At 43.1% G+C, this 13,662-nt stretch overlaps 1 protein-coding gene and 1 pseudogene across 3 annotated transcripts in view; one reads left to right on the forward strand and one right to left on the reverse strand.

The window, feature by feature from the left end:
- LOC127039441 (butyrophilin subfamily 2 member A2-like) overlaps positions 1-1,870 on the reverse strand; it is a 110,959-nt gene extending 109,089 nt beyond the window's left edge. For all 3 annotated transcript variants that reach the window (XM_050933193.1, XM_050933192.1, XM_050933191.1), the window contains exon 1: positions 1,625-1,870. In XM_050933193.1, coding sequence (XP_050789150.1) covers positions 1,625-1,700 — 76 coding nt within the window. In that variant the 5' untranslated portion in view covers positions 1,701-1,870. The remainder of the gene's footprint in view (positions 1-1,624) is intronic.
- Positions 1,871-6,801: 4,931 nt separating this feature from the next.
- Positions 6,802-12,164, forward strand: LOC127039433 (butyrophilin subfamily 1 member A1-like; annotated as a pseudogene).
- Positions 12,165-13,662: the final 1,498 nt, after the last annotated feature.

Genomic DNA, 13,662 nt, shown 5'->3' on the forward strand with positions numbered 1-13,662 from the left:
CAAAATCCCAGGTGCACAATACTGCCTCCTTAAGCTCGTGTTTTCCATGCCTAGAATTCAACTCTCACCAGGTAGATCAGACTGAACAGGTTTCAGACCCCTTGGAGGCTCTTACCTTCTAAACAGGGGCAGCTGTTTTCTAGTAAAATCACTAAAAGGGAAGGAGAAAACTCAAAACAGTTTCCTCCTGTCGCTCATGTACGTGAACCCGAATACTCCCTCAGTCCTCAAAGAGAGACCTGGAGAAGGAGACTTGCTGAAGCAAAACCACAGGGGTCTCTGAGGTTTCCCTGGCCCCTCGCCCCTGTCCTGCCTGGCTGATGTCAGCATCTCTCTGTGAGGTCACCACCTTTGACCGATAGTCTGAGGTCCTACAAAAGGCCTTTGTGATGTCACTGTCGCACCCCTCCCTTACTGGGCTACTGTCCTGCCCCTGGTCAGACACTTTGGAGGTTTGAGCTACTCCCTGTGGATCACCCCACTCAAGGAGCGTTCATTCTAGGAAACAAGCCGGCTAGACAGGAAAACCTCAGATGCTGCTCCCAATGCTACACTCAGTTTTTCAGAAATTAGTCGATTTTATTCAGAGATTCATAGTCTCTAGGACTGGAAGGGACCTTGAGAGGTCGTAGATTCCAGTCCCCTGCCCTCATGGCAGGACCAAATACTATCTAGACCATCCCTGATAGACATTTATCTAACCTACTCTTAAATATCTCCAGAGATGGAGATTCCACAACCTCCCTAGGCAATCTATTCCAGTGTTTAACTACCCTGACAGTTAGGAACTTTTTCCTAATGTCCAACCTAATCTCCCTTGCTGCAGTTTAAGCCCACTGCTTCTTGTTCTATCACTGGAGGCTAAGGTGAACAAGTTTTCTGCCTCCTCCTGATGACACCCTTTTAGATACCTGAAAACTGCTATCATGTCCCCTCTCAGCCTTCTCTTTTCCAAACTAAATAAACCCAGTTCTTTCAGCCTTCCTTCATAGGTCATGTTCTCAAGACCTTTAATCATTCTTGTTGCTCTTCTCTGGACCCTCTCCAATTTCTCCACATCTTTCTTGAAATGTGGTGCCCAGAACTGGAAACAATACTCCAATTGAGGCCTAACCAGCGCAGAGTAGAGCGGAAGAATGACTTCTCGTGTCTTGTTTATGTAACCCTTCTGCCCCTCTGAGTTGGCAGCAACAAGGGCCGGGTTCAGTATCAAGGGGTTCCGTTTCAATAACCCAATGCCAAACCAGCTCGAGCCCCCACCCAGTGACCTGGGAAAATCTTACACACACCCCTAGGTGCCTCAAAGAGGCAATGCTTCCCCTCTCGCAAGCACAGAGTCTCGGTGTAGCAGAAAAGGTTTAATACATGAGATAAACAACAAACACTAAATTGGGAAAACACCTCAACTAGAGTTCATAGACCAAACCGTGAGCAAAGACCCACCCCAGGAAATTGGGCTGTGTTCTCTTTCCTGGGCTCTTGAGTCCAGCAACCCCCAAATCACCCACAGTCCCAAAAGTCCCACAATCCAAAAGTCTCTGTCCTGGGTCAGTGCAGCCCCAAAGTTCGAGAGTCTATCTGCAGAGGTCCCTCCCCCCAGCCTGGGTAGAAAGGGGCACCTTACGTGGTCCGGGGCCAACTGCCCTGCCTCTCCGTGGGTTCTGCTCCCGCCTTCTCCACGAACTGCTCCACTTTACCATTCACTCCACTCTGCTCCTCCAACCGTCCTCACAAACTGCTCCGCTCCACCAGCTGCTCTGCTCCACCAGCTGTCCCGTGAGCTGCTCCAGTCGTCCCTGCAAACTGCTCGGCTCTGCTCGCTCTGTGGGCCGCTCCACCCGTCCCACAGCTACTCCACTCTGCCAGCTGCTCCGCTGCCACCAGCTGTCCCATGATCCGCTCCAGCCATCCCCGCAACTGCTCCACTCCACCAGCTGCTCTGTTCCACAGTATAGCTTCAGGCTCCCACACTAGTTAGCACAGTACTCAGTGCTCTCAGCTCTTTAGTAATTTCAGCTCATAGTAGGGGAGCCCCAGTGCTCGTGCACCATTAGCCAAAAGTGAGTTCAGCTCAGTAACCTATATCCGGATTCTTAAAGGAATAAAAAATCAACTCTGACATTCCACAGTGGAGAGAGGAGGATGTGCAATTGGTGTTCCAGGCCCTCGCAAGGGGCCTATACCATCAGGTACACATACCAGTCCCCAACCTCTCTCCCTTCACGGGGTTTTGGAACCCATGTCCCATGTTTAGCAAGTACCACTCAACTGAGGTTGAGTCATCTCTGTCACAAAGCAGTCCCACAGCTCCCCATTCACACAATCAGGGTGACAAACTTTTTTTTTTTCCCTGCCCCAATAACAAAGAAATTGGGGATCCCAGAGCTGTTAAAATAACCATCCCAGTCTGCTGTGGGCTTATGCTAAGTGGAGGGTGGATGCCAATGCAAATCTTTCCCCATTCTTTGAAATTATTGGAATTCTTTCCACATTCCCTACAAATCACCACCAGATATCAGGGTAGCGCTCATCCTAACTCTGCTTACATGTGCTTATATGGATTGTCCTGAACTTTACTATGCCTCGTGGTAAGGCAGGGCAGGGTAGGGTTAGTAAATCAAATTTAGAGGCATTTGATCAAGCTTTCCTGAGATACAGGCCACTTAAAAAAAACCCACAAAGCAAAACAAAAACACAGCATTTCATAAAATTCATAGATTCTACCAACTTTCAGGTTTGAACCCCACCCTGGGTGAGAATCTGTAATCATGTGGGTAACATCTACCTCCGTCTACATTTTTTTTAAAATGATTATTTTTACTATTTTATTATATTATTTTGGAGAAATGTGAGTGGTCATATGGGTACCTTAACTCTGCATTTCCTGGTTTTCAGAAATTTGAGTTTTGATGAACTTAGAGACTCAAGGTGGGGAAGGTAATGTCTTTTATTGGACCAACTTCTGTTTGTGAAAAAGACAAGCTCCTGAGCTATGCTGAGCTCCTCTTCAGGACTCTAGCTTGAAAGCTGAACTGAGGCTGAGATAGCAGCAGAGGACAGGGGTCTTCTTGCCATGGGGACTGTGTTTAATTATAAGTAAGTGAAAGTACAGTGTTTAATGCAATCTTGTGAGTAAGGATGAAAGGGTTGTAGAAAGCAGTCAGAAGATTCTCTTTGAAATGTATCAGAGGGGTAGCCGTGTTAGTCTGGATCTGTAAAAGCAACAAAGAATCCTGTGGCACCTTATAGACTAACGGACGTTTTGGAGCATGAGCTTTCGTGGGTGAATACCCATTTCCTCAGATGCATGTCAGGAGTGTCTTTGAAATGGAGTCAGGTAACTTCAGAAGCCTGCATATTTGAGTCTGCAGGCAATTCCAGCTCAGCAGGACTGTAGCAGTTTCCTGTTTCTTTAAGAGAAGACTCTAACTGCCCCACATGACAGGCTTTGAAACGATGCCACCTTCAAGTCACAGTGTTACTTTCACTTTCCAACTCGGCAAATGCGGCAAGTCTGGAACAAAACCCAATTTCTTAAACAAAACAAAAAAAAGTATGGAAGAGCGGTGAGAAAATGCTCCAGCTATTTTATAGCCAGAATTAGCTGAGCATCTTGATAAACTGGAATAATCAATTAACATGTAACTAGCTCAACAAAAGGAATAAGGTCTGACCAAACTCTGAAGATTTAAAATTTCTCGGAAGAACCAACCAGGTGGGTTAACTTTGCTTCAGAATAACTGCTTATAACTGCTCATACATGCTTCTCTGGGCCATCCAGAGGATTCAGGGGGCCTGGGGTAAAGCGATTTTAGGGGCCTCTTCCAAAAAAAAAAAGTTGCAATACTATAGAATACTATATTCTCGTGCGGGCCCCTGTGAGTTCTGGGGCAAATTGCCCCAGTTGCCCCCCACCCCTCCGAGTAGCCCTGATTATTAAAAATGATTAAATAATCCTGTGATAATTTATTTTACTCTTCATCTAAACTTTCCATGACCTGTAGGTTAAAAATGATTTACTGTCAAATACACTGCAGATTATGTTCCTAGCAATGTAACATGAGATTTTTACATTTTGTTGAATCAGTAATCTATTTCTTTTGCTACTGTGCTTTATTCAAGATTACTGGGCCTCGTACTGTTTTCAGGGGAAGATTTATAACAAGCAACTTCCTATATTTTGAATAAGGAAAGAACTTTACTGCACCAAACCTAAGTGTCATCAGTCTAGTTTTCTGCTGGTTGTCATTGCAGTTTTCTATCTCTTAATTAGAGATAGAACTGTATAAACAGAGAAGCATGTTTATACTTCTGTATAAAATAAAATTATGTCCAGAATTAATCAAAACAGAAAACTTCATCCTTTTCTCCTTCTGAAATCCGTGGGAATTAAGCATGTGCCTAAAATCGATCATGTGTTTAAGAGTATTGCTGAGTAGGGACTTCAGGACATAACTAAAACGGGGCAAATTTATACACTGTGTGACAGATCATCTCCTCATGTGTAAAAAACTATTGGAGGGGAGTAAAACTAGTAAAAATAATGGTGTTTTTGTTGTGAAATTACTTTTTTTGTTTTGTGTAAAGTATTTAGTGTATTTTTCAATTTTTAATCAAGTCGTATTGAACAAAAATTTAGATTTTAGTTTTCGTCTTTTCAGTTTTGATTTTAGCTCCCTTTTTCACCTTTAGAAAGAATAAGGAAGAGATCAAAAAGGGTTTTGATTCTATTTTATTAGGACTTCTCACTTTGAAGCATTTAAAACATTAAAATAATAGGGAAAAATCCGTTTTTAAATCAAATTGATAATTTTCCAAAAACGTGCTCTTAAAAATCCCCATTGATGGAGATTCCACAACCTCCCTAGGCAATTTATTCCAGTGCTTAGCTACCCTGACAGTTAGGAAGTTTTTTCCTATTCTCCATCCTAAACCGCCCTTGCTGCAATTTAAATCCATTGCTTCTTGTCCTGTCCTCAGAGGTTAAGAAGAACCATTTTTCTCCCTCCTCCTTGTAACAACCTTTTGTGTACTTGAAAACTGTGATCATGTCTCCTCTCAAGCTTCTCTTCTCCAGACCAAACAAACCCAGATTTTTTCAATCTTCCCTGATAGCTCACATTTTCTAGACCTTTAATCATTTCTGTTGCTCTTCTCTGGACTTTCTCTAATTTGTCCACATCTTTCCTGAAATGTGGCCCCCAGAACTGGACACACTAGTCCAGTTGAGGCCTAATCAGTGCGGAGTAGAGCAGAAGAATTTTTTCTCGTATCTTGCTTACAATACTCCTGCTAATACATCCCAGAATGATACTTGCTTTTTTACACCACTGTTGACTCCTATTTAGCTTGTGATCCACTCTGGCCCCCAGATCCCTTTCCACAGCATTCCTTCCTAGGCAGTTATTTCCCATTTTGCATGTGTGCAACTGATTGTTCCTTCCTAAGCAGTGTGCTTTGCATTTGTCCTTATTGAATCTCAGATTTAATTTAAAGTAAAAGCAAATTTCTAGCCCTTATGGTTGCAGAAGAACATTTAAGACTATGACATGAGTGTACCCTCAGGGCTCAGAAACCAAAAGCAAGAAATAGGAACCAAAATGGTTTTTTTAATTGATTTTTAAGTTAATCACATATCTTTTTTGACCCACTCTGTAATTTTTTTTACAAATTATGTTTGTGTGTATGTGTGTGTGTGGGGGGGGGGGTTGGTATTGGCTTTCATAAAGAAACAAATGTAAAGTTTAAAATTAATTACAGCATGCATATGTTGCCAAATACCACATTCGTCATGGATACTCCAAAAGCATTATGCAGTTTTACAGCTAATGAAAGCTACAAGAGGAGACCATACAAAACCAGACTATACCACACAGACGTAATCCATTAGGGTGGGACTTACGCTGACTTTTGATTTTTGAATATTGGGCCTGGCAGTGCTGCTGCTCTGTTATGAAAGGGACAAAGAAACAAATTTCAGCTTTCTACAATAATTCATGCAATCTACACAAACCAAGGAATCACACCTTTTAATTGAATTCCTCAAAGTGCTGTAGTTCTTTGGCAAAAGGTGTCCCAAGAAAATATCAGATGTTCAGAGTGGATGAAAATAGATTTTTTTAAAAATTATGTTTTTAGTTTAGACCAGAGGTTTTTCTTTAACTTGGATTTTTTCATGTTAGTTAAATATTGGTTTAGTTTTCTAATATAAAATTGTGACAACCGATGTTAAGGCCTTAATTTATTATAATCTATTAGTATTGTGAAGCAAGGAGATTCTTTTCCCCAAGAATCAGGCAGCACAGACGATACTGAAGAGGTTTATTCACGGCACCAGGAAGACTGATGGACAGCTTCCAAAGTATGGTGTTACAGTAACCAGTTATGTACATTTTCTTATCAATTCATTTGCATTTATCTTGTATTTACAGAGACAAATATTGTTTCAGAAAGAGAATACTTAACATGTTTGTACTGTTCTTCCTCACTGAAAGGCTGAGTTACTGGGCGGACATCTGACCATTTAAGTTATCAAGTGTTTACAGCTGCCATTGTCCTTGGGCCTCAGGTAGGCCTGCTTGCTGGTTATGTGAGTTTCTAACTGAATTTTTAACTCTTGCCTAACAATATCATTTACATTTATATATAAAAATAATATTCAAGTAGCACATGTTTGCTGCAGACGTTTCAAAGAAAGTCAGATGAATGAACTGGTTCCAGTCTCCTGGAACCGGAATTTGTTGAAGGGCTCAAACAGCTGCAGAGAAAATATTTTCTTCACTTCAATGAACCCAACTAGCTCTGTTCAGTGTTAGGAGTTGAAAAAGCAGGAAAGCTTGTTTACCTCTTCAGTAAAAACAAGGTGTGAGAGGATGATCTATGCCAGCTCTAAAATCCTGAAGAACAGGGTCACCCAAAACAATCAATTCAGTTCACTAACTGTGGGTATTAGTTACTTTGTTTAACAAATCGGATTTAAATGTAAAATGTTTTTTTTTCTTCCCCATCCTGTTGTCTAGATCAAGTTACAGTGAGGATGAAGGTTCTCTCATCCTGTGCTACCTCCATAGGCAGCTCTTCTCTGCCCAGTTTGATCATTTTCTTCATTACTTTTCACATTCACAAGCTGGAATCAGGTAGGAATCCCATTGCTCCTACTGCTGTTTATAGGATTTGTTTCATCATAGTGATTTATAAGTTGTGCCTATTCTATTCTTTTATACAAAACTGAACAAAAACTACAACAAATTCCAGATTCAGTCAATACTGGTAAAGAATAAGTCTCCTCTTCCTCCCCAGCCCTTCAGGAGGAGTAATTCATACCCACCGAACACGACACAACTCATTATCTCTATCTCTCTAGGTACTTATACGGCTTTCATCACCATAGTATCTGAGCTCCTTACGTTACATCCTCTGTGACCTAACCGTTTGTCAAACACCCAGGCAGCCTGGCCTGAAGCTGAAGAGATTTGGGCTCAGTGAGACCAAGTAGTGACCCAGTCCCACTAAAAACAGGACGAGGGGGGTAGAGTTGAAAAACTCAGATCATCCTACCCATTCATTGGGCACTGAAATGTCTCTATGGCATATTAAAATTAATATAAGTGAAGTTACCAGTGACACCTATACCAAAGCTTGCCTGTCACTTTCTAATACAGCCCACCTTTTCAGTTGCTTGTAACTTTGCTAAATTTTAAATGTTCAGGCTGTAAATTTGCATGCCAAGTGTCTTGGACCATTGAAGTTTGGACCATTGAATCTGTCATTTATATTGTTTTTTCCTTCTAAGTTTGTTTTTTTTGCTTTGGTGCATTTGACAGCCCAGTTCAAAGTGAACAGTCCTGGTCACCCTGTAACTGCCATTGTGGGTAAGGCTGTTGTGTTACCCTGTTACCTGTCCCCCAGGATGAGCGCTGAGAACATGGAGGTGAGATAGTTCCGATCTGAGTTCTCTTCAGTTGTTCACCACTATCATGAGTTCAGGGATCAGTATGGGCAGCAGATAGCAGAATACCATGGAAGGACAGAGTTATTGAAAGATGGCATCCTGGATGGGAATGTTTCCTTGCAGATTCTTAATATCAGAAGCTCTGATGAAGAACAATACAACTGCTTTGTTCAAGATGGTCTTTTTTATGAAGAAGCTTTGTTGGAACTGAAGGTAGCAGGTCAGCAGTTCATGCCTTATTATCTTATGCATTGTGTATTATCTTAGTGTGGGCTGCAGGTTTTATTCTTTCCTACTGCCACAACTGTGACTAACAACTTGTGAATTATTGCAGAGTAACACAGTGTGTCTAGATTTCACCACACGGCCACAGTCATATACTTTGGGAAAGATGTTGAAAACTTTCCCAACATTTTGTTAAAGACATTTGCAGAATGGGCAAGAGATTTCCTTGCCCAAAAGAAATTCTTGATTGACTCCAAAAGGGGCCCTTAGTTAGGAGGGAAAGGACTTGTAGACAAATACAGGTCTGGTTTACACTAGACAATTAGGTCAGTTTAACTACATCACTCAGGGGTGTGAAGAATATATCCTCCCTCCTGCCCCGCCCCCCACCCCCCGAGCAACATAATTAAGCTGACCTAAAACTAATGTCTGCACTTGACAGTTTTAGTGCAAAAAGTCAGGTGTTTGTGCAAAAACCACGCTAGCGTCTTCACTGGAAATCCACCCTAAACTGCTGAGATTCAGTGCAAAAATAGAACCACCCTAACAAGAGTCTTTTTGCTTTTTGTGCTGATGCTTTTGGCTGATGTACCAGTGAAAACTCTTGATTGCTTTTACTGATCTAATTGCCCTCCAGAACTGTCCCAAAATGCAGAGTGGGAGTGGCAGCTCTTTGAAGCTTGAAGGTCTGAGCCCCTCTCTTTTAGTTCTGTTCTAACAGCCGGTGCTGTCACTGCACCAGGACACAAAACAAATTATTATTGTGGAATGCTCCTGCTGCCTCCCACAATGCGAACAGAGGCAGGTAGACAGAATGTGCTGTGCAGAGTCAGGGAAGGAGGCAGGGGCTGAGGTCAGGGTCTTCTGTCCTCCTGCCTCAGGACTGGTGGCTTCCAGGGGCTGTCACACACACACACACACACACATCCATCCCTGCATAGTGGGATAGGTACCAAAATGCACTCCTCTCATTGTGATGCAAGTGCTGCATATGTAAACACGCTCTGATGCCTGTGGAAAACAATGTGAATACAAACCAGTGTTTTTCTTTTAGAGCTTCTCTATCACTGACAAAAGTGTCAGTGAAAAAACTTTGCAAGTATAGACATAGCCTAAGTCTCCTTGCAGACAGAACTGGGTCAACAGAAGAAATCTTCTGTGAACTAGTTACTGCCTCTCGGGGAAGTGTATTACCTATGATGCCGGGAGCAGTCCTCCCTTTGGCATAGGTAGTGTCAACACTGAAGTGCTACAGCAGAGAAGCTGCGCTGCTGTAGCATTTCAAGTGTAGACAAGCTCATGGCCTGCCAATTTCTCTGCCGTCATCTTGAGGATGTGTGGCTAAGGTGGGACTGCTAGGTTTATGTGGCCTTCTGATGTGACCACTACTGATTGTTATTTAGTGGTACAGTCAAAATCACCTGCAGCTTTCTGATTGGCTGAGGCCATATAATGGGGGCGGGGGTAGAAGTTTTGTATTTACCACTCATAGATAAGGCTGAGCATTTGTCCCCTGCTGTTTTGACACTGTAACCATGGAGCAAGTTAGATTTATTAATTTAAAAAGCAGACCAACAAAATGTCTATCCAATGCACTAAAAATGGATTTTTGAAAAAATCGTATCCCATTTAGATATTTAAATGAAATGGCCAAATTTCCCAATGTGTTCAACATTCCATTGCTCTTGGGCCGAGAGGGCAATATGTCTTACTGACTCAGCGAAATTGTTTTAAATATTTGTTTACATGTTCTCCTGTGTACGTGAGTAGTGGGAATTCACAGATTCCAGTATTCATTTATCCCTTTTGCATGAATAAGTGATCTCTAGTGAGAGTAAGGGATCCACAACCTATCTCTCATCCTTTTAGCTTTTAAGCTAACTCGTGGAATTAACACACACATGTAATTTTCTTCTAGGTTTGGGCTCCAATCCTCTTATCTCTGTGGATAGTTATCAGGATGGAGGGATCCGGGTGCTTTGTCAATCAACTGGGTGGTATCCAGAGCCAGAGGTACTGTGGAGAGATCTCAATGGGCAAGAATTATCATCGCTCTCTGAAGCAAAATCCCTGGGGGATAATGGCCTGTTTGAAACAGAAAATGCCATTGTTATAAAAGAACATTCAAACCAAAACTTGTCCTGTTGGATCAGAAACACCTTTCTCAATCAAGAAAAGGAATCAACAATTTATATAGCAGGTCAGTTATCAGCCAATTTGCCATTGAACTCTAAAAAGAATCTCTGAATACCAATGAATCAAATCAGGCCTGTTCATTCACAGATAAATAATTGTTACAGCTGTGTTGGTTGGAGTCATTTTTAAAATCAGTTTCTGGTCTTTAGTGTAGATGACGTGATGTTTTCACTGTTATGACACAGAAGTCTTGACGAGGAGTTTTTATTTATTTGTGTGCAATACAAAAAAAAAATTTGACTTTGTCCCTGCTTCCAAATTAATGCAAATCCTGGGGTTTTATTTTTCAGATCACTTTTTCCCAAGACTGAATCCCTGGATGGTGGCTCTGTGTGTGATCCTGGTGGGTTTGTTTGGTGTCAGTGGCCTCACTGTTCATTTATTGAAAATTAAAAAAGGTAAATGTTATAGGAGAAAATATAGTGAAATTAACAAGAAATGTTCTTCTAATAAACGAAAAAAGAACCAGAATGAAATTTTTGACTGGACCAAGCAGGGGAAACAGATAGCTGCACTGCCCTACTCCCCGCCCCATCAGTGGCACAGAGAAGGAAATATTATTGAAGTGTCTCTTTGCTCCAGGGTGTAGTGATTTGCATCAGCCCATTACCGGGCACAGAGAGCGTCTCCCCCCAGAATTTCCTTTTCCTCATCTGACAAGTAAATATTTGGTTGAAAGTGAGGTCATTATAAAGAGTGTGTGTAATTTTATTTTGAGAGCAGTTGTTTGTCATTTCATTTAATGTTAAAAAGGAATTGTGATGAGATGAAACCTGATAAATTTCACCCCAAAAGGTTATATGAAAAAGTTATACATAGTAGAAAGTAGGGGATTAATAGACATCAGCTCTCATCCTAAACTTGAGTGCTGGCAATATGAGAAAAGGAAGTGGAGAAAGGAAAACCTTTTTCTCCTGGCGTTGAGAACATTAAACCTATCAAAAGCTCATGAATTATATAATCACTGTGTGACTTTCACAAAACTCAGACAATTGCATAATAAAGAGAAAAAAATCTTAATAATTTATATTTATTTCTGTTTATTTTAGGAGAACGGGATAGAGAAATTGGTAAGTCTCATATTCTTTCCTCCAACAAGTAAATCTTTTGTACAGCCTTGTTTCCTCAAGTTTAATTATTTAATCTTTTGAATATTTATCTCTAGTGTAGACACAAAATTAGTAAAACGTGAATGAAATGTTTTCCAGGTTCTAGGAATTGATATGAAAACACTCCTTTCAGTCTGCATTAACTAAAAATATTCCAAATTCAATTTTATATATTCTGTTTGCTTTATTTATGTATGTTTAGGGGAATATCTTTTAAAATATTTAGTTCAATTTTTCTTTTAATTGAACATCTCCTGTGAAGTACTTTGCTGCTAGTTCTTAGCCTGTTTGCCAGAAGCTGGGAATAGGTAAGAGGGGATGGATCATTTGATGACCTGTTCTGTTCATTCCCTCTGGGGCACCTGGCATTGGCCACTGTTGGAAGACAGGATGCTGGGCTAGATGGACCTTTGGTCTGACTCATTGTGGCCTTTCTTATGTAATCGTCTTATTATTAATTAATAATAATAATAATAAACAGACATCAACTTGAAAGTCATATGAAATATCAGAGATAATGAATTGATAACAATTCAGTATGTAGGTAATGGGAAACCATAAAGAAAACATTATTTATAATGTATCTTCTCTGAGGGTGAAATTCACTCAGTGCTGGAGGCACCATGAAGTGGGGGACCAGGAACATTGTGCACCCTCAAATGTCTTTTTCCCTCATCTGACAAGTAAATAGTTTGGTCAAAGTTGAATCATCACAGAGACTGTGGGTAATTTCATTCGGGAGCAGTGATTTAATTTGATTTTTAAAAATACATTGGGATTAAGCCAGGGGTCTAAAACACGCGGCCCGCGGGGTTATTTTCTGCGGCCCACGAGCTTCCCATGGTCCCCCCGCCCTCCCCAGTGTTTACCTAGAGCGCACTGGGGGCAGGGTAGGCTCCCTCCCTCCCTCCCTGCTTGCCTGCCCTGTCCCCGCACCGCTCTGGGAAGCAGCCAGAATCTGGGGGAGGCAGGGAACTGGGGTCTGTGTGTTGCGCTTGCTTCAGGCACCTCCCCCAGCAACTCCCATTGGCCGCCTGCGTGTTTTAGACCCCCAGAGCAACACACAGACCCCAGTGCCCCGTCTCCCCCAGGTTCCAGCCACTTCCCAGAGCAGTGCAGGGGAGCCTGCCCTGCCCCCAGTGCGCACCGGGCCAGAACCACCCCCCAACCTCTCCTGAAGCCATACCCCCTGCTGCACCCTTCACCCTGACCCCTTGCCCTGAACCCCCTGCCACACCCCGTACCCCTCCTGCACCCCAACTCCCTGCCCTGAGCCCCCTAACCCCCTGCACTAAGCCCCCTTCCACTCCCCGCACCCCTCCTGCACCCCAACTCCCTGCCCTGAGCCCCCTAACCCCCTGCACTAAACCCCCTTCCACTCCCCATACCCCTCCTGCACCCCAACTCCCTGCCATGAGCCCCCTAACCCCCTGCACTAAGCCCCCTTCCACTCCCCGCACCCCTCCTGCACCACAATGCTCTGCAGCACCCCTCACCCCTCCTGCACCCCACATCCCAACCCCCTGCCATGAGCCCCCACCGCACACCACACCCCTCCTGCACCCACTGGGGGCAGGGAGAGGGCGGAGCTGGGGTGGGAATTTTGGGGAAGGGGTTGGAATGGGGGCAGAGAAGGGGAGGAAAGAGGTGGGGCGGGGCGGGGGAAAGAACAGAAGGGACTGGAATCCTTACCCAGCAAGACCACCGTCTCATAGTTCTCCTGCATGACATCCCTGTAGAGGGCTCTCTGAGTGGGGTCCAGCACAGTCCCCTCTTCCCTGGAGAAATACACTGCCACCTCCTCGAAGGTCACCGGCCCCTGAAAGAGCAAGAGTCCAACACTTAGTACCTGCTGACCCACTCACAACCCCCCTATTCACGGAACAGAGCACCAGGGAAATGGAAGCTCCTGAAGGCACATGTTAACAGAGTCCCACCCCACCTTGCTTACAGCAGACAGGAGGCATCAGAGGGTAGAAAGAGAGAACCTTTGTGTCTCCCATCTGACAGACAGAAGCAGGGTCTTCACATTTATCACATAGCTACTAGCCAGAGCTTAATATAGGAGATGGGGCTGTCTCTGGACCCTGATAGTGGCTCCCTGGTAGGAATCCCAGCACTCTCCAAATAAAATATATGCAAGAAAGGGGAACTCAATAGTAAAGAATAGAAGTTAGAAGG

Source organism: Gopherus flavomarginatus, chromosome 23 (genome assembly GCF_025201925.1).
Source record: "Gopherus flavomarginatus isolate rGopFla2 chromosome 23, rGopFla2.mat.asm, whole genome shotgun sequence".
Classification (NCBI taxonomy): Eukaryota; Metazoa; Chordata; order Testudines; family Testudinidae; genus Gopherus; species Gopherus flavomarginatus.